A 27,934-nucleotide genomic window follows, 5' to 3' on the forward strand; every position below is an offset into this window, starting at 1 on the left:
TGAGGATGTCAAACGCTAAAACTATTGTAATCTTGTAAGATTATCCTATAATATAATCTTTACGTCTGAGGTGTGTTAATACTGGATTTGTCCAAATGTCAAGTCTCTTTAACAAGTCGGAGTCAACAAGGAACATATCCAAAATAACGACCAAAACATTTGTTTGAGAGGGCTAAACTTAAGAGACATGATGCCATAAAGTGTGATATAAAGCGCATTGTTGCCAATCAACGATGTACACCGACAGTGTAACACGGAAGTGGTTGTAAATAAAAACTAGCATTTTACACCAAAAGTAATTTTTTTTGTACAAACTGGATCCCTGAAAAGCTGGGACACAACGAATTATAAGTAAAAATACAATGTAATTAAGTAGCAGTGTCAAATTTCATTAATTTATTCAGAACACTACGTAGGTAACAGGTCAAAAATTTAAATTGAGAAAGTGTGTAATATTAAGTGGAAAAATATGTTGATTTGTTAGGACAAGGTATAAACTTCATAATTGACATTACACATTCCCCACTCACTGGGCCGTCCAACACTCCGCTTCATTTATTAGTAGTCGGTCACATGCAGCGATCTAACACCGGATTTAGGTTGAAAAAGTACAAAAGCTGTACTGTAAACAAACAGGAAGGATTGTTTCAAAAGTTATTTATTGTTATTCAAAATTATTATATTTTTTTGTACCATGCATGCATTTTGAAACGTTGTGAAAAAAAAAATCAATGGGAGAAATTAGCCACTACAGCATTGGCATTATACTTCACAATATTTACGTAAAATAAATGCTACCTGGACGTTTTTTTTTTTTGCTTTAGACTAAGAATCGAGACTTAGGGTTAGGGTTAACCTAACCCTAACCATTTCTATAAAGAATTCAGGGATTTAAGCATTTATTCACAAGAATTTCCAACGGAAAAGCTCTTTGTTTACATATGGCGGCCACTAATTTCCTTACTGACTAGCCTCATAGTTCGCAATATTTACATAAAATAAATCTACCTGACCGGTTTTTGCTTTCACCAAGAATCAAGACTGTTTTACGTCCATATCTATAAAGACTTCAGTGATTTAAGCATTTATTCACAATAATTTTCAACAGAAAAAGCCATTGTGGCAGCCCCCTTATCATAACAAAGAGCTAACAGACTAGCATATTTGTCCGACATATTTAGGTAAAGTAAATTCAAACTGTCCTGTTTTTTTTTTTTTGCTTTTAACCAAGAATCGAGACTTCCAAATCTATCAAGAATTCAGGGATTTGAGCATTTATTCACAAGAGTTTTCAACGGAAAAAGTTCTTTGTTTACATGTGGCAGCCACTAACTTCCTTACTGACTAGCCTCATAGTTCGCAATATTTATGTAAAATATTTGCTACCTGCACATTTTTTGGCTTTTAACCAAGAACCGAGACCCTTTTATGTTCATATCTACAAAGAATTCAGGGATTTAAGCATTTATTCACAAGAATTTTCAACAGAAAAAGCTCTTTGTTTACATAGTGTATGGCGGCCACTAATTTCCTTACGGATTCGCCTCATAGTTCGCAATATTTACGGAAAGTAAATGCTACCTGCACGCTTTTTTTTTTTTTTTTTTGCTTTTAACCAAGAATCGAGACTGTTTTATGTCCATATCTATAAAGAATTCAGGGATTTAAGCATTTATTCGCAATAATTTTCAACAGAAAAAGCTCTCTGTCTGTGTTTCCACTCGGTCAGCTTTGACGGAGACAGGCTCCCTGGGAATCGGCCCCGCGCCCCGTTAATACATTATGAAGTCTATGGACAAGGCTATTTTCACTAATGTGAGGTATCCCCTCTTCTTATAAACATCTGCAGTTTTCTCAAGCTTAGGAATGTGAATTGTGTCCCATTGTTGTCTAATATAGGGCCTCTAACTCTTCAACTGTCTTGGGCCTTTGTTGCACCTTCTTCGTTATGATGCGCCGATCTGGACTGCAGGTGGCCTATTTCAATACACGGATACTTTTCCTACTCAGCCATGTTGTTGTTATTAATGGTGGGTGTGGTCCGGCAATATCATGTTGAAAAATGCAAGGTATTTTCTGAAAGACTCACATTTTTTACTCACAATTTGTATAGTGTCCCGACTTTGTTGGAATTTGGTTTGCATAAAAGTAAGAATGAATAGGGGTACGAAAGTATTTTTCTTTTCTTGACAACATTTCGACTCTAGTTCCTGTTAGATGTCATTTTTTATTGTTATGTCTGCAGTCTGCTTGGCACAGATACAACATTTTTAAGGAGGCTGAGTCAATTTATTTACATATCCCTGTATCACCAAAAAAATCACCTTGTTTGTTCCACAGTTTACATTAAAATTTTAAATAAATGAATAAAAAGTAAATAATATTCACCATAATAACAATTACAATTGTAAATAAGAATGTATTACCGCGATGAATGCCAACCAACTATAAAGGGTAAATTAAACTAGCTTTTTCCAACATATTTTTGAGCCAAGACACCTATTTTCACATTTCACACAAAACATTTGAAAGGAAGTACTGCAAAGCCTGTATTTGATTAAAAGTTAAAAATATATATACTGTACGTAGATGTGTGAGTACACAGCTTAAGGGACTTGTGTGAAGATGTCTAATCAGCATCTTGACATACCACAACTGAGGTTTTTGGATTACACTTGCTACATTAAATTTATGCTTTCATTCTGTGGTGGGCTAAACATAAAAAAACCCATAAGTGTACAGCGTTGCATTACATCATACAAGATGGTGGCTCCAACACTAACTTTGTCCTCAGATTTTTTTTCCTCAGCTGTAAGGGCATCCCACTTTAGAGGTGGTAATTGAGTTTATTTTGAAGTCATCTTGACTTGAAAATTATAGCAAATCACACACCAATGTTACCTGTTTGTAGTTACTCAAGCAGCATTCAGCCCGAGTTGGGGGATTTGTGGAAGGGTGCACAATAAGCCTAGAGAGGGGTGTCAGCTGAACAGCAGATAAAGGATCTGGAAGGACTCTTTCCGGAAGGATCTGCACTTTGGCCTGTCGAATCCTTAAAAAAAAAAAAAAAAAGAATAATAATAATAATTTAAAAAACTGTTAAGAGTCTACACATTGAAATAGTTTCACTTTGGATGCAAAATTGGTGCATGTAGAAAAATTTTGCAAATCTTTCTGGAAACAAGATCATTAACCACTGAAAAAGTTTCACCCAACGTGAGTGCATATCATCCAATTGTATTTAATATTTTTTTCCTGGATTGACAGCTCTTTTTGTCATCTTCACTGGAGCCAACAAACGGTCAGGAGCATATTTTGGTCAAGGGTAATTTGTTAGCATCATAGGCGCCACCAACAAATTGCGGAAATGGCTATCAGCTGTTAAGCTTCACTGACTTCATCAAACTTTGTGCTCTGGATAGACATCATGACGACAATATGTAAAAAGGGTCATTTTTCCTCATAGATGTCAGTGTGGTAGACAGAGCATCAGGAAGGATGGAGGATAATAATAAACACGTAGAAAAAGTGTGACAACATGACAATTGAAATAAAAGCACTATTGACCTGCTATTGATCTTTTTAAGAAATATGTCCCCTCGTGTGGGTTGGGTTGTCATACAATAAACGACAGATTGGGCATGTTCTCAGGTGTGACTCAATCTAAAATATGACTTCAAACCAACTCTAGAAGATTTCTGTGTTGGAGTGTTTCTGCCCTCTAGCTGTCAATTTTAATAGTAACACCTGAGATTTGCAAGTCCTTTCAAGTGTCATAATTGCCTGCATAAATCAGAATTTAACAATCCATTTATACGACCTATGTGGGCTTTCAGTGCAAGTTTCAAAGTGCAAGGATGATTCCTACAATTAATTATTAGGTGTTAATCATGAATATTTATATTAAAAAAAAAATATATATATATATATATATATATATATATATATACATATATATATATATATTATATATATAAAATAAAATAAAAAGAGGAAGACCATTATTTTTATGTACAGTATGTTTGTTCCTCACATTTTTTTTTTTAACAAACAAAATAGAGCGTACCCTCTAAGGCAGGGGTCCCCAACCTATTCCACTAAGGCACACTGTGGGTGCAGGATTTCATTCTTACCAAACAAGATGACAACACTTTTTCCCCAATCTGGTGTTTTACAAGTGCAATCAGTTGATTGCAGTCAGGTGTGGCTTGTTTTAGCAGAAGCCTCATTGGTTCAACTGTCTCTGCTGGATCGGCTGGAACAAAAACCAGGACCCACAGTGTGCCTTGAGGACTGGGTTGAAAACCCCTGCTCTAAGGTGCTATAATGTTTATAAGTATATTTCGACATTGTTAACTATCATTCAAGTACAAAGAATCAACACTATAGACTAAAACTAAAATAAAACTGCTCACCCTTTGGGGTCTGGCAGACCAATAGCGAGAGAAAAGGGATGTGTTTGCAGAAGTGTACTATCACCTACTGGTGTTTTATACGCTGGAATTCGTGTTGAGTGTATCGCAGAACACTGCATCTTGTACTTTGCGGTGAGGAAGTTTGTTGCTATGCAGAGTTTAAGTAATTTTATGCTCAACATTGTAGGATGTGGAATAGAAAGTACAGAGATCCCTCGCTACTTCGTGCTCAAACCTCACGCCCCCAGTCCATTGCGGATTATTTTCAATTAAAAAAATTAATTAAATAGAATATTTTATTTAAAAATGTTAAGATATATGCATGTATACATGTACAAAACAGTTTTATATTGTATATAATCCTTCTTATATCATAATTATTACATTTGCAATGCTTAAAAAACATTTATTAAAAAATATGGCGGAAAACACAGACAAGACAGAAAAAGTAGTTTCTGCTCTTGCACTCCTCCTTAAAAGAAACTGCAGTATTTTAAGCCAAAACAACTGTTGTTTGATATAACAATATGTCTATATGCTGCCATAGCAGATTCATGGCGCATTAAGCCCCCAAACTATTTTTAATTTGTCCATTTTACCCTGAAAACCCCCATTTACAGACGTCGCGCAACCGCTTTTGTTTCAACCTATCCATAAAAAGTATATTTATTATTCAAAATGTCTGTCATTTTTAGCTTAGAATCATTAATTCATGTCTAATATTTAGATTAAAAAAAGAAAACGATTTTAAAAAATTATTCACTCGCATATTTTAAACTTTTAAACAAATGACGTCACAATGAAAAATTTGGCGTCTGTAAAAAAGTCACGGATATCTACCTCATAACCATCGCTTAATTGTATTTTTTTTGTTACTGTCGCATTTTCCCCGATATGTTAGATGATAAATAATTGATCCAAACAAAGAAAAATTGAAAGATAACGTTTAAAAGGGTAACTATATGAAAAAGAAAATCTCAACCACTCCTTGTTGTCTGCGATCTCTGCATCGCAACCCGTTATATCACCATGTTTCACCCATAAAATCCCCCAAAAAATCCGGCTGTGGCCATTCACAGCTGTGTCTTGACACTCGGTGATAAATGCTACATGGAGTTTTTGGATAGAAACAAGGTAAGTATGCGATAATATCTCGTTAAAATCGTGGCGTCTTTAAGTCTGGTCTCGCGTGCTCTCGCCTCCAGTTAGGGTTTTGCTGTTTAAAAAAAAAAAAAAAAAATTTAAATACCCTCCTGTTCAAAAATTTTCTTCCCCCAGAAAATTGAGATTTTAAGCTTTCCAATGATGTATCACGCGTGCAAATCGGACAATTTTGAAATTTGGACAAATTGGGGGTCTCTGAGTGGAACTTCAAGTCACCCAAGTGTTTTCCGCCATATACATAGACATATACATATAAGGGTGTATTTTTTTATTATACTTTGAGGAAAAAAAAAATCTCATATGTATCTTTTTCCAATGCTGTCAAATCTGAAATTTCTGAATAAATATATTGAACACATAAGAAAAAAAAAGCTCCGTCTCTACTTCGCGGACTTTGTATTTTCACTGGAGTAGGAGGGGCTCCCCATTAATCGCGAAAAACGAGGGATCACTGTACATGTTTTTAAGCACGATAAAAATGTGCTTTTTGCTGGCACGCTTCTTTGAATAAGCCACAATTAAAATCCTATATTTTTCCCCAAAATTGACAGTGTGCCATATGATCCAGTACACATGATGTAAGAATTCTCGCTGTACTTTATGACCTCAAACCCATTTTGTTGAAGCATAACTTTATCATACTGCTCTATTAAAGTGCTAAAGACACACATTCATTAAACCCTTAAATAAAACATGTAATAAATGAATCAAAAAGGTAATAATTACAATGTTAAAAGATGTGGCACGGTGGCCAAGTGGTTAGCACGTCCGCCTCACAGTTCTGAGAAAATTGGTTCAATCAAGCCTCCCAGTGTGTAGTTTGCATGTTCTCCCCGTGCCTGTGTTGGTTCTCTCCGGGTGCTCCGGCTTCCTCCCACATCAAAAAAACATGCATTGTAGGCTGTTTGAACACTCCAAATTGTCCGTAGATGTGTGCAGGAATGGTTGTTTGTCTCTATGTACCCTGTGACTGGCTGGCAACCAGTTCAGGGTGTACCCTGCTTCCTGCCTGCTGTTAGCGAGGACAGGCTCCAGCACCACCGCAACTCTCATGAGCAGTTCAGAAGATGAATGAATGTTTAAAGTTAAAGAACAAGTGAGAAATGCAGTACAGTGATTCACTCGTGCACCTTTTTTCTCAGGTTTGCCTTACGTATGACAATGAACTCGTTCATTTGGTGGTGCATTTTCTGGTCTGTAAAATACAGCAAGCATATACAGTGGGGCAAATAAGTATTTAGTCAACCACTAATTGTGCAAGTTCTCCCACTTGAAAATATTACAGAGGCCTGTAATTGTCAACATGGGGAAACCTCAACCATTAGAGACAGAATGTGGGAAAAAAAAAATAGAAAATTACATTGTTTGATTTTTAAACAATTTATTCTCAAATCATGGTGGAAAATAAGTATTTGGTCAATACCAAAAGTTCATCTCAATACTTTGTTATGCACCCTTTGTTGGCAATAACGGAGGCCAAACGTTTTCTGTAACTCTTCACAAGCTTTTCATACACCGTTGCTGGTATTTTGGCCCATTCCTCCATGCAGATCTCCTCTAGAGCAGTGATGTTTTGGGGCTGTCGTTGGGCAACACGGACCCTCAACTCCCTCCACAGATTTTCTATGGGGTTGAGATCTGGAGACTGGCTAGGCCACTCCAGGACCTTGAAATGCTTCTTACGAAGCCACTCCTTTGCTGCCCTGGCTGTGTGTTTGGGATCATTGTCATGCTGAAAGACCCAGCCACGTCTCATCTTCAATGCCCTTGCTGATGGAAGGAGATTTTCACTCAAAATCTCTCGATACATGGCCCCATTCATTCTTTCCTTTACACAGATCAGTCGTCCTGGTCCCTTTGCAGAAAAACAGCCCCAAAGCATGATGTTTCCACCCCCATGCTTCACAGTGGGTATGGTGTTCCTCGGATGCAATTCAGTATTCCTTCTCCTCCAAACACGAGAACCTGTGTTTCTACCAAAATGCTCTATTTTGGTTTCATCTGACCATAACACATTCTCCCAGTCCTCTTCTGGATCATCTAAATGCTCTCTAGCGAACCGCAGATGGGCCTGGACGTGTACTTTCTTCAGCAGGGGGACAAGGCTGGCAGTGCAGGATTTGAGTCCCTGGTGGCACATTGTGTTACTGACAGTAGCCTTTGTTACGGTGGTCCCAGCTCTCTGTAGGTCATTCACTAGGTCCCCCCGTGTGGTTCTGGGATTTTTGCTCACCGTTCTTGTTATCATTTTGATACCACGGGGTGAGATCTTGCATGGAGCCCCAGATAGAGGGAGATTATCAGTGGTCTTGTATGTCTCCCATTTTCTAATAATTGCTCCCACAATTGATTTCTTTACACCAAGCGAAGAGTGAAGAGTTACAGAAAAGGTTTGGCCTCCGTTATTGCCAACAAAGGGTACATAACAAAGTATTGAGATGAACTTTTGGTTTTGACCAAATACTTATTTTCCACCCTGATTTGCAAATAAATTCTTTAAAAATCAAACACTGTTATTTTCTGTTTTTTTTTTCACATTCTGTCTGTCATGGTTGAGGTTTCCCCATGTTGACAATTACAGGCGTCTCTAATCTTTTCAAGTAGGAGGACTTGCACAATTGGTGGTTGGCTAAATACTTATTTGCTCTACTGTAGATGGCATGGACCATATAGCCTGGATTTTAACTCATTGGCGACAGCCATCCAATTTTTTTTAACAGAAGTTACTGCCATCAGTGGTAGTGAAAAGATGGCTGTCAATGCCACTGCCCCCCACTTCAAATTGACTGCTGTCAATAGCAGCTAATGAATTAAATTATTGTTGGGGGAAAATGGCTCAAAGCAAAACCAAACTTATACCATTATTGTGTGTGATGTCACAAAACTTGCATGATATTCTCCTTCAGGAACATTTCATTTGATATTTTTGCATGATGAAATTGTACTTATGTTTGTAATTGACATACTGTAATTACTGGCTTTGCTCATATTATGCCAAGTTGCTAAAACATTTCTTATATCACATTAGTTCACATTTTTTCTCTTTGTCATAACTGGTACTTTCACGTAGACTCATCAGAAAAACAACAAACAACCAAAAAACAAAAAAAACGCAGGTCACACCTGTATAGTTTGGAGCTTTGGTGCTTTTGGTAAAGGATTGCTGATCAGTTATGAGGAATAATTTGAGATGAACTCGATTTTTATAGAGATGAAAATGAAAATTTAACAGATCCAAATTTCGGCTTATGATTGATGATACATTTTAAACTTACCCATCTGCTTGAGTTCTTATCTCGTGAACTTTAAATCTCTGTCTCCCCACAGCTTTTACTTTGACCGTCTCGATGCCGTACTCCTGCTCTTCCCGGTATGCGTAGATTTCTGCTGTAGTTCCGAACTCTGCCTCTGGCTCACCTGCATCACTGCAAAAATTGAAAATGAATATAGCGTACCGCAAGAATGCTATTTTTAGAGCGTGACGTCACCATCGTAACGCGGAAGTGGGACATTTTCGACACGCCCTCGCATACAAACCATGTTATTTCTGCTTATTTTCTCCGGTAATCTTTCAAAAAAAAAAGAACATGCCGATCAAGCACTTTTAATATGTAACTTGTAGAAACGACTCTAGACATTACGACATATGAAGAATGTTTTTTTATGTACCCCGAAACCAAAAACTCGGAGGAAAAAATTGTGAAGAATGGATCAACTTGCGCAGACGTCCAAAAGACCAGTTTAACGCCAGCAAGGTGAAGCCATTCACATTTATTAAATGCAGTACACATTTTGTTGGGGGCCATTGTCCTTTAGAGGATGAAGAGGTAAGCCATTTTGATATTTTTAATGTATTTTTAGCGTGGCATTTTGCCATGCGGCTTTTGTCTTGACAATGAATGACCTGAAAAAAATAAAATGGTATCTGACTGCCACTGTTTCCTTCTCTGTAGAAAAAAAACAACTTTAGTAAGGAGGAAGTGTAAATAAATTATAGAATTAAGATTTGTTATTAATGAAAAAATTTAAAGTATTCGTTGGCTGTCACCGAGTATCATTTGTGATGGCTACACAAAAATAGCAATGTAAATTACCTCCAAGAACTGTCAGAGATGTAAGACGACCAGAGGATATAATATATAATAAAGACAGGGCATATGGTGGTAAAGGACAGATTGTTGAAACATGAGAATGTCATTGTCAGTGGCGTAAGAAAAAGGTGTGGATAAAAAAGCTAAGGCTAAGCTTAGGTCAGCTAAGCTTAGGTCGGCTCGGCTCTTTTTTCCCAGTCTTTTTCAGCCCTCGACACTCAAGCCATCTCTTTAACTGAACATTTGTATGTTCTTCCACATCTTTGCCAGTGAATGTGGCACCAGGGACATCATAATCGGACAGAATTGGTAGGTTTAGCTCAGTAAATATCTCGTTCGTACACTATTTCCATTAATCTACTATTGGGGACAAACAGGAGGCTGACCTGCCAAGCCACAATTGCTAACGTGAATATTAATGAGCAAAAGTGACGTGTGGCTTGCGGTACGCCATTGACCTGCTTACTGATGTTAAATCAATGTAGCTGCACGATAGGTCAGTTATACTGTTTCTAGGTGTGAATGTATGTAAAGGTGGTTGTCTATGTGCACCCTGTAATTGGCTGGCAACCAGTTCAGAGTACCCAGCAGTGATCCTCGTAACGATACGCGGTAATTATAATAATTATGAATGTGTCTGTTGTGTGACAAACTCCCTCTTCATACGCCCCCTTTGCACTTTGAGCAGCTGCCCCTCCAAAAATCTTAGCATGGCTTTATGTATGAGTAGTACAATGTCCATGTACCTGTGGGCGAGAACAGCAAAGGTTCGATCCCTCTGAATGACACTCCTCATCATGCTGACCTCCTGCGGTCTAAAGAGCTGCAGGGGAAGGGTCTGTCCAGGCACGAGCATCACAGCGGTGTGGGGCAACACGGGGATTGTCTGACAGCTGTCATCGTCGTGGACGGTGCGGCCGTGAAACTCCTCCATATCCGAGCCCAGGTACTGTCAACACAAGATTGGGTTGACATCAAACAAATGTGTTTGGGGGGGCAAAGAGAGGTGAGAGGAGAAGCTGTTTCGTCACTTACAGCGTGAGAAGTGGGTAGACTGGGATCGAAAGTGATCATGCTAGGCTTGGTTGCCTCCTCGTTGTCACGGTCTTCAGTCTCCATGTCATCTTCCTCCTCTTCCTCCTCCCCGTTGCCTATTTTTGTGACAAAATAAGGAACATAAGTCGCTCAAGAGGAAAGCTATAGCGAGCTCTGAGACGAAGGCAGCTGAAGAACGTGCAGAGTTGTGATTGAATGTGACTTGTTATTGCGATAAAACGAGCCAAAATTCTATGATGGATCAAATTTCTTCCCGGGAGACGACGAACAGAGAATTTCTAGAGCCGCCGAATTAACTGCATACCTGGAAAAAGCAGTAGCTGGTTGCCCATGTTGTCGTTAATGTTGTCTTCGTCGCCACCTCTATCGTCAGCCATATCCTTGTTTACAATGCCAACTCTTCTTCTACGGTATATTTTGCAACTCAGCAGCGCCGTGGCTCACGAGCGCTGCTCTCGGCCGGGTATGTCGTCTAAATACGGTAACCGCTCGTCTCAACTATCAATATTTACACGTGGCCAAAAGTATTGGCCAATTCTGTCAGATAATGCTCAATTTCTCCCAGAAAATAATTGTAATTACAAATGCTTTGGTAGTAAAATCTTCATTTATTTTGCTTGCAATGAAAAAACGCAAAAGAGAATTTAAAAAAAATAAAATCATTATCATTTTACACAAAACAAAAGTATTGGCACCCTTTGAAAACAGCACCTGTTACTTACCTGTGGCACATAACAGGTGGTGGGTGGCAATAACTAAATCACACTTGCAGCCAGTTAAAATGAATTTAAGTTGACTCAACCTCTGTCCTTGTGTGTACCACATTGAGCATGGATAAAAGAAAGAACAAAGAACTGTCTGAGGACTTGAGAAGCAAAATTGTGAGGAAGCATGGGCAATCTAAAAGCTACAAGTCCATCTCCAAAGACCTGAATTTTCCTGTGTCTACCGTGTGCATTGTCATCAATAAGTGTAAAGCCCATGGCATTGTGGCTAACCTCCCTAAATGTGGACAGAAAAGAAAAATTGACGAGACATTTCAACAAAAGATTGTGCGGATGGTGGATAAAGAACTTCGACTAACATCCAAACAAGTTCAAGCTGTTCTGCAGTCCGAGGGTACAACAGTGTCAACCCGTACTATCCGTCGGCGTCTGAATGAAAAGGGACTCTACGGTAGAATACCCAGGAGAAGGCACCCTTCAAATCTCAGAGACCTGGAGCAGTTGGCCAAAGAAGAATGGCCAAAAATTCCAGCATCAATGAGTAAGCAACTCATTGATGGATACCGGAAGCGGTTGTACGCAGTTATTTTGTCTGAAGCTTGTGCTACCAAGTGCTAGTATTAGGCTGAGGGTGCCAATATTTTTGTCCGACCCATTTTTGGAGTTTTGTGTAAAATGATTTTTTTCCCATTCTCTATTGTTTTTCATTGCAAGCAAAATAAATGATTACAACCAAAACATGAGTAATTGCAATCATTTTCTGGGAGAAATTGAGCATTATCTGACAGGATTGCAGGTGGTACCAATACTTTTGGCCAGCAGTGTATGTGGACATCCCTACTCATGCCCAGGGTTAGTAAATATCACAATAACCCTAATATTGTGAATGCTGCGCACGTTAAGCCATTCCTCTCAGTAAAGGTCACTGCCGGACTAGTTATTTCTAAATTGAACTTACATCATTTGTAACCATGTTGGTCCGCGGCAATAGTTCAGTACTTAAAAAGCCAAGGGAAGATCTTTAAAGCAAAAGGGCAGGAAAAATTACGTTATATCTAGTCATATAGTTGACATTTCAAGATTAGTGCAGCATTTAGAACAAATTGAAACTATTCTGCTGCCAACTGACATTATATTCACTTCCTTGCCTAATGTTTTAACTCAAGTGCTTATGCATTGGTAATTTCTCTTTACATGGTGGTTGTCAACCTACAACCACAGCTAAAATTTTGATTACATTACATTTATTGAAGCCACAACACAATAACCATTACAGATATTAAACGTCATGCATTTAGGATAGAATGCTGTAATGCAAGGTATTTTATGCAGTTTATAAAGGCATCATCAATAACTTTTAAGCTGACATAACAGAAATCCATTTTTAATAATGAGGTGACCAATTAAAAGAGGCCTACTTGTAGCAAAGTTTGAAACAGTGTTCATTTATTGTTCAATACACCACATGACATTTGTTGGACAAACAAGATGTTTAATGGTCCATGAACCAAAACGGCTGCAGCTCTGATGTCTATCGTCAGGTCAGTGCCCTCTTGCAGACCAACAAGGGTGGGTGGATGGATGGATGAGGAGCGTGGTGGCCAGAAACCAAGTTGGAAACGTCCCGTCCATCAGAGTCAGTCACACAAGGAAGTCAGACGGGCTGCAGCTGCCACGATGAGGGCTTACTTTGACCTCTGCCTCATCTTTCTCCTTTTACGCTTCAGCCTGAGAAGCAGAAAGGGATATTTTAGGTCTTTTTGGTTTTCAAAGCAGAATACTCGTCTTGTTTTTGTTGCACAGTATAAACCATTACTTAAATGTCCACACTAGAAGCCATCTTAAGGACTAACAATATTTAAGTTGTCTTCCAGTATTGATTCCTTCGCAAGACATGACAGTGACGAAAGCTTGGAAGGTCAACATTTGTAAATGCAAATTGTCAAGCCACCACCACCATTAAAACTGTTTGAAATTACACCAAATGACTAAATGCAAGTTTGAAACAAAATGATCACTTTCATGATCGAGTTCAACGTTATTCCTCAGCGATTTGGCATGCAACAAATCCAAATGACGCTTTGTTTAAAATAAATAAACAAACATCTTTCTTGCTTACCTGCGCATGCGCTTCTTCCTCCACTGCAAGAGAAGACATCGTTATTGTAAACCAACACGTGCAATACATGTGTTGCATGCCAGTTAGGGAGCATTTCAAGTCGCAAAAACAAATTAATTCAATTTCCAAATACAGTAGTTTCCTTTATCACACGATGCACATGCCCAAATTAGAAGTAGAACCTTCACTTGTTCAGTACACCTAGCATACAACACAGTGGGCCCTGCAAGCATCATTAGCTTACGCGTTGTGGCGCCAGAGTGTACTAAACGGTTAATTTAATCCCCACAACAAGTATTTGAAGATATCGATGATAACATGACACATTTAGGCAATACATTGTTCCCTGTAACTAATACAGTACTGTACATAACCTCATCGCCTATCGTTTCTTGTGTTTCAAAATGAGAGACAGGGAATCGATTTTACCTTAGCTCTCATCGTGTGGAGAAGGATCTGTTCAAAAAAGGAATAATACAATGTTAGCGTTTATGGATGGTGATCAAACTTTAAGGATTGGCTCGGATTGCGTTGAGAAGAAACAAACTTCAATACCTCGCTGCGAGAAGAGAAATGGAAAGAGGATGTGACGACAAAAAGGGGTTGTATTTATAGTAGTAGTAACGTCACATTAAAGCGCTATCTATTGTCTACTCTTGCATGACGGGAGGTGTAGTTTTTCACAAAATATGGCAAAATACAGCAAACCCGACGGTAGTGAACTCTTCAAATACCCATTAGTGTTTTAAAAAAGCGTTTTGTGGTTTGATTTTGGTCACCACGTACGTGAATGTGAAAGTTTTGGCTTCAACTTTGCGCCCAAGAGGCATTTATGGAACTTTTTTTTTCTTAATAAATATACCCTGCTAGGCTCTTGCCGCTCAATTTCTCCCAGAAAATGAAACGCTTTGGTAGTAGTATCTTCATTTATTTTGCTCGCAATGAAAAAACACAAAAGAGAACGAAAAAAAATCAATTATTATAATTTCACACAAAACTCCCGAGATAGGCTAGACAAAAGCCTGGGAGCGTGTCTGCTAGTTTGGGCACGTGACTGACAAAGACCGATTGGCACCCTCACAGTAATACTTGGTAGCACAATTTTCAGACAAAATTACTGCGAACAACTGCTTCCGGTATCCATCAACGAGTATCTTACAATGCTCTGCTGGAATTTTAGACCATTCTTCTTTGGCCAACTGCTCCAGGTCTCTGAGATTTGAAGGGTGCCTTCTCCAAACTGCCATTTTCAGATCTCTCCTCAAGTGTTCTATGGGATTCAAGGCTGGACTCATAGCTGACAACCCTATAAGTCTCCAGTGCTTTCTCTCAAACCATTTTCTAGTGCTTTTTGAAGTGTGTTTTGGGTCATTGTCCTGCCGGAAGACCCATGACCTCTGAAGGATACCTAGCTTTCTCACACTGGGCCCTACATTATGCTGCAAAATTTGCTGGTAGTCTTCAGACTTCATATTGCCATGCACACGGTCAAGCAGTCCAGTGCCAGAGGCAGTAAGCAACCCCAAAACATCAGGGAACCTCCGCCATGTTTGATTGTGGGTACTGTTTTTTTCTTTGAAGGCCTCGCCCCCCCCCCGTAAACTCAATGTTGATGCCTTTTCCCAAAAAAGCTCTACTTTTGTCTCATCTGACCAGAGAACATTCTTCCAAAACGTTTTTGGCTTTCTTAAGTTTTGGCCTACTCCAGCCTAGCTTTTTTATGTCTTTGGGTCAGAAGTGGGGTCTTCCTGGGTATCCTACCATAGAGTCCGTTTTTCAGTCAGACGCTGACGGATAGTACGGATTGACACTGTTATACCCTCGGACTGCAGGGCAGCTTAAACTTGTTTGGATGTTAGTCGAGGTTCTTTATCCACCATCCGCACAATCTTTGATTGAACTATCTCGTCAATTTTTCTTTTCCGTCCACACCTAGGGAGGTTAGCCACAGTGCCATGGGCTTTACACTTATTGATGACACTGCGCACGATAGACACAGGAACGTTCAGGTCTTTGGAGATGGACTTGTCACCTTGAGATTGCCCATGCTGCCTCTGAATTTTACTTCTCAAGTCCTCAGACAGTTCTTTTGTCTTTCTTTTCTCCATGCTCAATGTCGTACACACAGTGAAACAGGATAGAGGTTGAGTCAACTTTAATTAATTTTAACTGCCTGCAAATGTGATTGTTATTGCCACCACCTTATGTGCCACAGGCAAGTAACAGGTGATGTTAATTACATAAATTAGAGAAGCATCACGATTTTTCAAAGGGTGACAATACTTTTGTCCGGCCCATTTTTGGAGTGTTGTGTAAATTTTTTTTTTTTTCAATCTTTGTTTTTTCATTGTAAGCAAAATCAATGAAGATATTACTACCGGAGCATTTGTAATTATAATCATTTTCTGGGAGAAATTGAGCATTATCTGACAGAATTGCAGGGTTACCAATACTTTTGGCCAGCAGTGTATATATATATTTTTTGAACATTAAAATTTGAAAATGCTCCATGGTGAATTCTTAATGCCAAGATGTGGAGAACCTGTTAGACTCAGATGTTTCATGCAGTTTTGCAGTCATTCATGACTTTTGTGCTTGGGTTAAAGACACCATTAGAAATGCACGAGAAGAGTTGTAAATGATAGGCGTAAATGTGCCTTTATTGAAAACAAAGGAATATGAAAAAGTTTGTCATTATTTGAAAATTCGTTTGCCCACTGACTGAGCTACAATTCAAGAGTGCACATTTGGACAAACATGGACCTACAATTTCTCCACTCCCCAAACATGACGTGCTCTTTTCAGAAGCTCAAAACCTGCATAGCTTCCACTCATTATGATTTAATGGCAGTAAATTTAGCATTTGTTCCCATACACCTGTTTCCCCTTCTAATTCTCAACTTGCAAGTGGAACTATTCTTTGAAAAACACAATCCTGAACAGGTTGATGAACACTTTGTCTATGACACTACAAACCTTGAAAATATTCTTTGCATTGTACACTTGTGGAACTACTATCCTCACATTGTCAGTTTTCATGAGTGACAAGCACCAAATGCAACCCTTTACCGCACTTCCCTTTGAATAAATAGCATGACATACATAGAGATGTTTGTGAATTTGATTCATCGGGAGAAACATGGTCTCAGACACTGTGTATTCCAATTGGATATGTGCTGAAAGCAACAGCTCCAATATTTCTTTAATCACATTTGAAGATCAAAAACACACTTGGTTAGTTCCATTAACGCCCAATGTTGGCTTAAAATGTTTTAGAGGTTGGGTGTACCGTAAATAGGACGGTGAGTGGGGATTCATTTTTAGAAAAAAAGCACACTCACTTAAAGTAATTATATCCTTTTCTGTAATGCAGTAAAGGGTTAGGAATTCAAGCGTTCATGAAACAATGTCACTTATGAAATAGTCACTTCCAGTTCCCAAGCTTGCTTTTATAAATTGGACACAAAGGGAAATCAGCTCTTCAGAACAACTGGAGGACAGCAGGGTATTTTTCTGGCTCTCTTTGGGCTCTTCTTGCATGGGTGTGAAGACAGTTATTCATTCTGCTGCCTCTGTTTCCTCGCTTGGCTGACCTGCTGCATTTTCTGCTGTCTTCGAAGCCTGAGGGAAGTTACAGCAAAGAAGCAGATGAGCAAAATATGGCTACACCGTGCTTTTTTTAATAGTCGACAGTGCTTAAAAACTAAAATATCTAGTGGCCCATTTTAAAAAGTACCTTCTTTTTCTTTTTCTTTTGTGTTTTCCTGCTTGCAGAGCTCTGTAGTAAAGTCTAGATAAGAGACAAGTGTTAGTATCAAATATTTCCTCAAACAGTATATCATGTAAAGCAAGCTGCATGCATACTGGCAGTTTGAGCCTTTTCTGTAATTCAAGAAAAGTCAAGCAATCAAGCTTTTCTATTTGTTTAAACATGTATGGAGTCAAGATGTTCATAAGCAATGTGTGTAGCCTACTTAACACGACCAATCAAGCACATTGTACCGCTCAAACGCTCACTCGTACCCTTAGCTCTACGTCCTGGACTTCATGCTCTGACTTGTAGAGTTCCGGTTCAAAAGGCCCGCTGGTGATCCTGTGAGGCCCGTTAGCCATCAACAGCACTGTGAACTTAAACTGAGCTACAAATTCTCCTGAACGCAAAAGATCAATGAAAAAAAAGTTCAATTGAATGTTAAAACATGTCAATTGGGAAAATCATTACCCTCTTTCTCGTGTAGGATGCTAAAGGGCTGCAGCAACTCATGCTTGGCACATTCAACTACTCCCAGCCGGGCTTTGGCTTCATCTTCAAATGCCCTAACAGGAATAACAGGACAAAGACATCTAGTACTGAATCCTATTTTGGAATTGAAGCAGGTGCTAGTAGGATTTAATTTTTTTTTTCTTACCTGAGCGTGAAGGGCATAGCATCAAAGCGCCGTTCCACCTCACTGAAGAACGTACGTGAAGTCTTCATCTTCAGGCCATACTGCTTACTAGGATCCCTCTTATAAATGGTGGTCCTCAAACCTCCATCTCGGGCCTGGCAGTAGATTTGATGAAAATGTTAGTTTTTAGCACACAGCACACCACGCTAATCAAACCAAATGCACAGGTTTTCCAAGAGGTAGAAATAAGTCCTTGTAGAGTACGTTTACACGTGCATTTTCATGTTCACAAATTTTGAACTAGGGGCAATTACGGGAAAGCGTATTGTGGGTTTTTACTCTTTGTGTGTGAGTGAGGTGATGTGTATTTTCATACACACGTAAACACACTTTACAGTTACTGCAAAGGTTTATGCAAACAGCATGGCGAAAGCGCTCATACAGAAAACAAACGGCAGTGTTAATTTGAAAATTGGAAGGATCTAATAAATGCCAATGATGCACCTCTTGACTCTTGTGTATTCTGAGAAATCAAGAGCGTTGGCTTGCCTGCAGTATTAAGTCACTTACCTTCCCTTCTCCAGTGCTGACTAAGACATCCACAGCGTAAACTTCATGGACCTCGAACTCTGCCTTTTCGTGATCCTTCCTGGCATCAGCAGGACAGTCGAAAGGTGAGGTACAGCATTCACATTTAGTACATTTTAATTGGCCAGACAAATAAATTAATCTTATTAAACGATGTATTCTACTGGATTTAAAACTAAAAATCAATTCAAAAGAAAAAAACACCTTTGTTGGTCTGTTGGATTCTGAATAATGGTCTTCTCTCCATTAATAACATGCTGCTTTAACTGATGAGACAGCATACCTGTAAAACAAAAGATAAGAATTTGTATTCCAATATTCCCATAAAGCGATTAATGATGCAAAGAGGTAGGACTGGGCGATTTAGAATGGAAAATAAGTTTCCTGATTTCCATAGGAGGAAAATGTAAATTAATGACATTAATTAAAGAAGTTTAGGCGGATTTTTCCCTTTTGCTGTAGTACCTTTTTAACCCTTTAACACCGAACGTGTCGGCAGCGACGCGTTTACCCATGTCGTCTTGGAAGCTTCGTCACGCTGTAATTACGTCACCCACGTGCCGCTGGTTGGTCTCATTTGAAAGTACGGAAGTTGATGTCCACACCAGTTTTTATTTGAAGTCAATCGACCAAGAAAAACGGGAGATATTGTCATTTGAGTTTTATAGTTTTATTGCACTCATAAATATGCATTAAAACGCTGCATGGACCATGTATCTATCTCCATATTTCCATCATTTCTTGTCCTTTTTCAAAACCTAAAGAAGCACAAAAGACTACATATCCCAAGAGTCGTTGTGATGTCAAGAAGGACGAACCGAATGTGGACATTTGTTGAAAAAAAAAAAATTAAATACATTTCCGAGCGAGGCGCCAACTCAGGAAAAGGAGGCATGCTGAAGCAAACAACGGCCAGTTTGAGCGAGCGACTTTGAAACGTGCAGAATGAATCTAAAACTAAATTTAGCGCAAGCTAATGCATTATTTCATTAACTCAAGGAAGAAGATGAGCCGTATTTGCCGTTGTTTTCCTGGGATGAGTCGGCGTTTCAACGAGTAGAAGTGACAGGCTGACAGCAGCGCGCAAACGGGACGGAGTAAGCTGTGTGACGTTGTGTGTGACGCAGCTCCGTGACCTGTTCATGCAGAAGCTTTATTGAGTTCGCAAAAAAAAAAAAAAAAAAAAAACAACAAAAAAACTTTATTGGGTCGTATGCCAGAAAAAGTTGAATTGAACTGAACTACTTTTTTTAAATACTTTTTTTCAATGTTATATACATTTTTCTTCAAGAAAATTTTATAAAGATGAGTGTTCGAGAAGCTTGGTTGCATGTACGTAAATACTTTAGATAAGGTGATGGGTATAATACCTAACTTCACAAAGAGATATCCTACAAACCCTTTTTGTGATGATATATATATATATATATTTTTTTTTTAATATATATATATATATATATATATATATATATATATATATATATATATATATATATTTTTTTTTTTTTCCCCTCACTATTTTGCACTGTATATAACCCGTTTTGACCATAGTATGTGTAAAGGCCAAAAACGCCTATGACCATACTTGCTGTTTGTGTTGAATTGTCAGACATAAAACTATTCAATCTTATTTTTTTCTATTGAATGTTTATCCTAACAAGTAGAATAAATATTATCAAGCTTCAAAACGTTTGGTCCAGCATGTTTGGTTGTCAATGGGACATCAACATTACAAATTTTGAAAAAATATTTTGGGATTTTTTTTGTCTTTTTGGGTCCAAAATGTGGATTATAATTGGTCAGTGAAGAAAACAACAGTTTGGACATGAAGTTCAAGGTGTCCTTAAAAAAGGGACCCAACTTGGCCATTGTGAACAATTGTTTCTTTGAAATATAAAGGCAACATCAAATGCATGCAAATTCGGCCAAAATAGGCTTAGGTGTTAAAGGGTTAAAAATGTTTTACAATCTAAATCGACAAAATTAAAGTCAATAAATTAGCAAAATCTATCCTTGATTATTGTAGTAGAAGTAAGAAGTTTATAGTGAATTACAATTGCTAAATTTGGTTCTTATGTTTGATTCAATTGGCTGTCATGAATTCTGGTGATAGATTACAACATTTGTTTTAGAACCCAATTTAGAGGGATTCAGTGTGGGGGCTGTCGGAGTTGACTGTAGTCCTCAGACCAGCACAGGCACAAATCCAGATCTTTTACGAAATGGGTATCTGTGAGTAGAAACATTGAAAATATTTTCCCAGTTGAAACCGTTGTTTAGAAAGCTCTCTTCGGGCGTATTCACACCAGGAAAGACGATAGTTCGCTTTCTTTGGTCCGCACATTTTTGATGCGGTTCTTTTTCGCGTTGCAATTTGAGCAAGCGACCCAGGATTTGACAACAAACCTAAGCATGTGCAAAAATCCTTCCATCATTGGACAAAACTGTCTGGGTGGGGTAACACTAAATAAGGAAGTAACCAATCACATCATTCTCAAATAATGCAAACGTGATTTGTTTTATTCAGTTACAATCTTTTGTGGGAAATTTGAAGCATCAGAGTACTTTGATGCCACGTTCATTTTACAAGCACAGTAGTCATTCCGCTCCTCATTGCTCCACATACAACCCAGACTCATATTAGCCGACGTACTGCTAACCACAGACTGTGGTGCTAACCAAACAACATTTCCTGGAAGGACGCCTGCTACGTGCAAAAAGGTATGTGATTTCAGCTTTAGTCCGGACCACGGTGCGGTTGCTTTCACACCTATAGTGAACCGCAGCACAGTCCACTTGGAAGCGAACCAAGACCACCTCTCCGGCGAGGACTCAGACAAAACAAACCAAACAGGGCAGGTATGAATACACCCAAAAAGTGTATTCACACCTGTCCTGTTTGGCCCAGACCAAACCAAAAAAGTTTGTGGTGTGCACCTTTTGGGCAGGTGTGAATACAAACCAGCAAACTCTGGTCCGGACCAAATGTGTTAAACTTAAAATTGTATTTTACATATAGAAAGAGACAGTATATTAGGGAATAATTATTTCTATTAATTTTAGGAAGTTATGAGTGTTCTGAGTTCGAAAGAGCTGTGAAGTTGGACGGGAATTTTCATGATTATATTAATCGCCCAGCCCTACCAAAATCAGGCATGAAAATGGGTCAGGGGTTTAATAAGGTGAGAAGGGTGTAGAGGAAATATGTTCCGGTACACTGTACAACCAGGGCTGTCCCAAACGACTAATTTTCTCCCGATTAGTCAGCCGACTATTTTTACGATTAGTCAACTAGTGTAAACCCCCCCCCATTTTTTTTTTTTTTTTTTACTAATTTAGCAATGAAATTTTTGATGACGCTTATTCACAAAAACAATTTAGAACACTTCAATTCTGTTTGGAACATTTATATTCTTTATTAAAGTACAAATAAATAAACACGTGAATAAATAACAACTATAAATCACAAATAAATGATGAGGTCAAATGCTGGTAGCACTAACTAGTGCAGAAGAATGGAATTTAAACAGATTCAGAACACTGACTTTGCCTTTCCAACGATTCAAAACAATTCTTAAAAAAATATCTAGCATTAATATTATAGTATAATACTGTATAAAATAGCATTATAATAATGATTCATTGCCAATCCGATTTTTCATAAAGGGTGTCCTTTTAAAGCTATTCTTATTGTAGAATCTGAATTCTGAAGTATGTGGGATTAATTCCAGATATCGTTATTTATATGCCGAACATAACATGCAAAAAAAAAAAAAAAAAAAAAAAAAAAAAAAAAAAAAAAAAGCACTTTTTGTCATTGCATGTGGTGTCAGTAGTAACATTTTTTATTTTTCATTTTTTCGTTTGCAAATGCTGTTAACCAGTGATTATTCATGTTTAGAGTGTCACCTTAAAACCACAATTTTGCGTTTTGGCGGAGACTGACAATGTTTTATAGCAGGCTAAAGTGGTTAGTAGGTTGTCTTTTTTCCCCCATTAGCCTCAATGTAACTAAGCTAACGTTTACAGTGCTTAATATAGATGTGTTTCCTTATTTTGTATGTCTGAACTTTAATTCTACGGCGTGTTGATGACCAGTAAACATCTGTGAAAAGAACTGGAGTCTCATATGCCATCAACACGCACGTGCACACGAATGCACAAATGTATGCACGCACGAACTCGGCGATAAAACACAGCCGTGAAAATTACCACCCTAATTTTTAGTTACCGTGCAATAAATGGACTTATTGCATATCGCGAAAGGCTTAGCCACTTCGATAAAAAATGTCGTTGTTACTTCGATGGACTCGCCTGTCGTCTTCCAAAATTACAACTGGGTGACGGCGCTTTAGGTATTCATTCACGGCCGACATGCAGCCAAGCTTGGCATTGAAGAGACAGGACACAACAGTGTACCCTCCTTTGTTGCATTGAAATAAGTCACTGTTTTGGCCACTGTGGTGTGCTTTTTTTTGGCTTTGTGCAGCTTTCCCCACTTGCATACCAAGCGTCCGACATTAAAAAAAATCTACCGACACACCCCTCCCCTTAAAAATGTTCTGCTCGGATTTACACAATTCACGTAGGTCACTCTTTTTGACTTCAAAACGGCGAATTTCGCTGAAAGGAGAGATTTTCATGCCCGAAAAATGTACTTACCCTCGATAGGTGAGCATTTGAATGATTGGGAGATTTTGCCCCAGGCCTCTGTCACTTGAGTGTTCTGTATTGCATCCAAATGAAAGCATACTGTATATTATTTGAGAATATTTGAGAATTTATTACTCTTTACTGTGTATCAACTATACCTGGTTGCCAGGTTTAACAAGGCGAAGAGCGGCTTCAGCGCACAGATGGGCTGCTTTGATGACATCAGCTTTGCGGCCTGTGATGGGTTTCTCCTGCAGTGAAGTCAATACGTTCAAGGCATGCTCCTCAAAGATGAAGCCAAATAATAAAAATGCACTGTGCTTCGACAGTTTACAGTCTTCACCTTCGACGCTCCCACTACAAAGCTGTGAGCAACATTGGCAATGAAGCCGTCTACGTGAACGCCGAGGTCGCTGCAAAAGCAAAGACAGAAAATTAATATTATACACATGTACAGCACAATGTTTTAAGTCTTGAATTCATCAAAAGACTATACAGACTATAAGCAGCTAATTTCTTCCACCGTTTTAAGCCTGCAGCGTTAATAACACAGCATATTAGTTATGGATTTTTACGGGCGAACTAGCTACTTTGTTTTATTCATTCATTTTGCTATGAGGCCCAGAGCGCCATAGTGACATTCCCACTTTGGTTGCATCAGAGTTTCTACCAACTAGCGCGAGTGCTCCATTATCCAACAACATTCTTGAGTTTCTGAATGGAGCAGTGCGCACTCGGACTGCATTGTCGAACGCACTCTTAATGATAAGGAGAGTTATTTACAGGTAGTACACGCTAACTTGTTGTCAAAAACATTGTTGCCACCACAGAAGAAAAGTGAAAGGCTTGCAGAGCTCTTCAGTGTTAAACATTGGGTGGTTTAACAGAGTTTGTTTTTTTGTTTGTTTTTTTTTAATAAATAAAGAGTAGTCACAATTTTCTATGATGAACCTGCTATGCACACTGTTAGACAAATTCATTTGAATTCTGCCTTTCCTTCTTGGAATCATAGCAAAAAAAAAAAAATTCAAGTTAAGTACAGTATTTCTGTGATTTCAGACTGGTTGTGAACACACCAGTGGGACATCTGACACAGTTGATTGCCCGCACGGGCGATGGCATGTGGATGATAAGGACACAGCTGGGAATGAGGACACAACTTGGCATGTTGATTTATGCGAATTTGGCTAATAAAGTAATATCGTTCTGAGTAAGTAACCCTCTTGTTATTATTAGGAAAAGGGGAAGCCACAATCTTTGATCCATGGATACTTTACAGTTCTGAGTTCTCAGAGTACGATGTAAACTGAGAAAGAAGGCATTTAAGTTTTCTGCACCTGATGCAAATTGTAAATATGAAATCAAAATCTAAAATTAAAAAAAATAAGCTTCAAACCCTTGTTACATTGAATGATTTTAAAGTTCTGGTGAAATCCTAACAGTTTACCTGGTCAAGTATTATGTTTGCGCAAGTTTTAACACTGTTAATATAATCTCGTTTTGTTTTTATTTTGACTGGTCGGCTGCCCTCTTGGCCAGGTCTTTCTTGTAAAGGAGATCTTTGATCGTAATGGGATTAACCAGGTCAAATAAATAAATATTAAAACTTGGACACCTGCTGCTAATGGACTGGTGCAGTTTACTATGCATGATTGTTTTTCTTTCTTGGATTTGATGCAATTTGGGTGGTGTGGCTTATAGTCAGGTACGCTCTGTAGTACAGAATTTACTGTAACTCAGGACTAAGTAGGCATCAACTACTCTATTTCCTCACATAGGGGCAATGAGTTTGAATGGACTTATTTGATAACAAACGCGCAGGACACAAAAAGGAGGGAGAACAAAATGATTGAGACCCAGAGAAGGAGGAAAGTGCGAGGGACCTACATTTTGACAAGATCTCCATCTTTCAGACTGTAGTCAGGGTCACTCTTCAGTGGGGAGAAGTGGCAAACACAGTTATTGACAGAGACGCTGGTAGGAAAGGCAATACCTAAAAAAGAAAGAGCTGCGTAAATCACTATCTAGACTTTCGAAAACACGATGTATCATCAGTTACTAATATTACAAGAAGCTATGATTAAATTATAATGTAGTTATAATATTAATGGTTATATATATTTTTACAAAAATGTGTAGGTTACATTAGTAAGGGCATCCTGTATAAAAACACAAAAATCACGTAAGTGACTATCACAACCCTGACACGAAACTATCAAAACCTATTTCACGGCTCACAGTTAACATGTTTTCAAAGATTTTTACCTGCCGTGCCAAACTTCAACTTACCCTGTTGAGTCATGTTAAGCGGCCAATACACGCGGAAACTAATCTCAATATAGTTGATATTTTCAAGTTTGCCCTACACGCTCTATATATTGTATACAATATTCAGTTTTTGCTAGGGGTGCACAATATCCATTTTTTGAAAGAGATACCGAGAACTTCCTGCACCTCAAGGCCGATACCGATACGATGATCGATAATATATAATTTTTCAATGTATATTCACCTGAGTTTTTGAACACCTGTAGGTCAAAAATACTAGTGCTCGATTCAGCATAGATTTGCCTTTGACCGAACCAGAATTTTCATGATGACATGGTATAATGAACAAAACAAAGACAGTAACAAAACTTTGCATACTGGAAAATCAGGAGTGGAAACAAACGCACACATCACAATCCGACACAGTGCCAAAAATATTATTAATAGGGCCGATAATATATAATGTTATCGGATTTATTGGGGTGACGTCATAATTCCTATTATCGGACCGATAATTATCGTGCACCTCTTGTTTTTGCCCAGCTGTCACAACAGACGGACCAAAAGCGCTGGCTCTCGTGTTTTAGCCTTGAAGCAAAAATACAAAAAACAAACAGAAGTACGTCAAAAATTGGTCACAGCAGTGCGCAAAATTTGGTCATACCATAGTGTTAGAATTGATGGAGATTTATTTGATGAACATTCATAAGCAAACAAGATACAGTTATGTGTACTGTCATACAAAAATTCATTTTGCGACTTCATTTTGCTCACGAAAGTTGACCTAAAAATCAAACATTAGCACTGCGTATCTGGTGACAAAATGAAATAAAACTGCAGCATGCTCCATATCACATTTTGAAGCGTAAGCACATTCGTACACCTTAAATGATGAGACCTGAGATATGGCTCAAGGATTGGAGATTTCAACAGGTTAAGTCCATCCAATCTGATCCGTGAATTAAACTTGTATCAGGATGCAATATTGGATCGGCCCCATCTCTAGATTGGATTGTGATTGCTGTCAATGTCAGTAAAACGTGATTATTCACTGCCAGCCCTCCCAATTCAAATGGATTGGACTTCTATGGCCATCAACGGCACTAAATGAGTTGAACACGTTTTCACTGTAAAACTTTACCCTCTGCCAAATTCATAGTGTCTACCAAATATCAGTAGTTAACACCACTGTTAATGTCAGACCCTGGCCTACAGTATATGGTTGCCTTACCTTTCTTCATGTCCTTCTCCTTCTTGAAGACCTTCCCAGTTTCTGCCATAATATAGGTGTCACCTTTCTCACACAGGCTGAGCACAGACACCCCAGGCTTGGCTGTTTCCAGAACCAGACGCAGTGCCTCTGATGGGGAGGAACAAGTGAGGTAGGAGGCCATTAAAATCAAGAAGCAGCACAAAGGTGAAAAAAAGGATCTGCACCTGTGCAGTGTCTGTAGGGGGAAATAAACTCCACAAATTCATTTGAATCATGATGTCATCGACTTCTGACTTAGTTTAAGTGGATTGTTTATTCTGTGTTAAAACTATACTCATTATTTTTACTGAGCACTTGAACTGAGTTGTTAAAACGTGCGTAACACCAACATTCCTTTTATAGCTGCTCTTGTCGCAATTCAGTAGAATGTACAGCTGTGCCAATTGCAGTGGACGATGAGTGAATATTCATCACCATTACAGGACATGACAACCTACCAAATACACGCATTGCACTCGGATCTGTTGCATCCATAACCTTATGCTAATTTTGGACAACTTTTACTATGCACCTCAAAATTCTTTTATGTTAATGTGTTCCATATGTAAGTAAAAGTTGTCAAGAAATAGTTTATAGTTGTATAGATCATGTAATAGTAGTAGTTAATCACGTTGGAGTACATTTGGATTTTGCACATTAGTTGAGTGAAGGACCTAATCTATATGTTATTAACAGAATGGCCCCAAGAAAAGTGCTTACATTAGTAGAGGTTGAAGAGCCTTGCTTGCACCTGCTAGCTGCTAGTTAGCATGCTATGGAGCTAGCTAGGGCAGAATACGTGTGCCTCGCATGTAAACCACATGGCAGCATTTGTACAGGCCACCATGAGTAGCATACACGGCGATTACTTACGGTTGGCTATGTCGCCCCCCATCTTATACTTGGTGACCACTAGGTCCTCAGCAATGGTCTGCTCCTGCTCGTCGTCGGACATCTCGACAGATATGGTGTTGCTTGTCGAGCATAAAGCGCCAAAAATCCCCACGGCTCCGCTCCGGATAGGTGTCGACGATCAACCTCCTCTGAGAGCTCTCTCAGCCGGGTTGCCGCTGAGCCACACCGAACCCCGCCAGTCGCCAGGACGGCCCCCTTTGCCCCTCCCACTTGAAAATGTTGGTACTCCGTCACGATGACGCCAAGTACCCGCCAAAATGTGGGTGATAGACACCAGCACGGCACGAAGTCAGATTGACG

The 27,934-nt window shown here is 38.8% G+C and overlaps 2 protein-coding genes and 1 long non-coding RNA gene across 5 annotated transcripts in view; all 3 read right to left on the reverse strand.

Moving 5' to 3' along the window:
• Positions 1 to 11,179, reverse strand: part of crbn (cereblon) — a 34,389-nt gene extending 23,210 nt beyond the window's left edge. For 2 of the 3 annotated variants that reach the window (XM_057846677.1, XM_057846675.1), the window contains exons 1-5: positions 11,031 to 11,179; positions 10,706 to 10,821; positions 10,417 to 10,619; positions 8,855 to 9,004; positions 2,893 to 3,052 (exon numbers count right to left, since the gene is read on the reverse strand). In XM_057846677.1, the coding sequence (XP_057702660.1) occupies positions 2,893 to 3,052; positions 8,855 to 9,004; positions 10,417 to 10,619; positions 10,706 to 10,821; positions 11,031 to 11,103 (702 nt within the window). In that variant the 5' untranslated portion in view covers positions 11,104 to 11,179. The remainder of the gene's footprint in view (positions 1 to 2,892; positions 3,053 to 8,854; positions 9,005 to 10,416; positions 10,620 to 10,705; positions 10,822 to 11,030) is intronic. The other variant, XM_057846676.1, reaches the window with a different exon arrangement.
• Positions 11,180 to 12,869: 1,690 nt separating this feature from the next.
• LOC130922130 (uncharacterized) lies at positions 12,870 to 14,207 on the reverse strand. The gene is made up of 4 exons (XR_009064459.1): positions 14,126 to 14,207; positions 14,000 to 14,026; positions 13,571 to 13,593; positions 12,870 to 13,179 (listed from the first exon to the last, which is right to left on the reverse strand). It is a non-coding gene; the product is annotated as an uncharacterized LOC130922130 (long non-coding RNA).
• Positions 14,208 to 16,393: 2,186 nt separating this feature from the next.
• On the reverse strand, positions 16,394 to 27,830 carry LOC130922424 (proliferation-associated protein 2G4-like). The gene is made up of 13 exons (XM_057847185.1): positions 27,593 to 27,830; positions 26,699 to 26,827; positions 25,087 to 25,192; positions 23,543 to 23,612; positions 23,358 to 23,450; positions 23,209 to 23,272; positions 18,751 to 18,829; positions 18,529 to 18,607; positions 17,980 to 18,113; positions 17,793 to 17,887; positions 17,594 to 17,721; positions 17,307 to 17,360; positions 16,394 to 17,191 (listed from the first exon to the last, which is right to left on the reverse strand). The coding sequence occupies exons 1-13, from the start codon at positions 27,672 to 27,674 to the stop codon at positions 17,129 to 17,131; spliced, it is 1,176 nt and encodes a 391-aa protein (XP_057703168.1). The 5' UTR covers positions 27,675 to 27,830; the 3' UTR covers positions 16,394 to 17,128.
• Between the last annotated feature and the right edge of the window lie 104 nt (positions 27,831 to 27,934).

The sequence above is a fragment of the Corythoichthys intestinalis genome, chromosome 9 (assembly GCF_030265065.1).
Source record: "Corythoichthys intestinalis isolate RoL2023-P3 chromosome 9, ASM3026506v1, whole genome shotgun sequence".
NCBI classification, from domain to species: Eukaryota; Metazoa; Chordata; class Actinopteri; order Syngnathiformes; family Syngnathidae; genus Corythoichthys; species Corythoichthys intestinalis.

Excerpts from the sequence above, each read along its gene's own strand:
- LOC130922424 (XM_057847185.1), bottom strand. The coding sequence starts at position 27,674 with ATGTCCGACGACGAGCAGGAGCAGACCATTGCTGAGGACCTAGTGGTC. Across the intron at positions 23,273-23,357 it reads TTGTTAAACCTGGCAACCAG|AACACTCAAGTGACAGAGGC; the intron begins GTATAGTTGATA and ends GATGCAATACAG. Across the intron at positions 17,192-17,306 it reads AAAAGAAAAAGAAAAAGAAG|GCTTCGAAGACAGCAGAAAA; the intron begins GTACTTTTTAAA and ends AACTTCCCTCAG.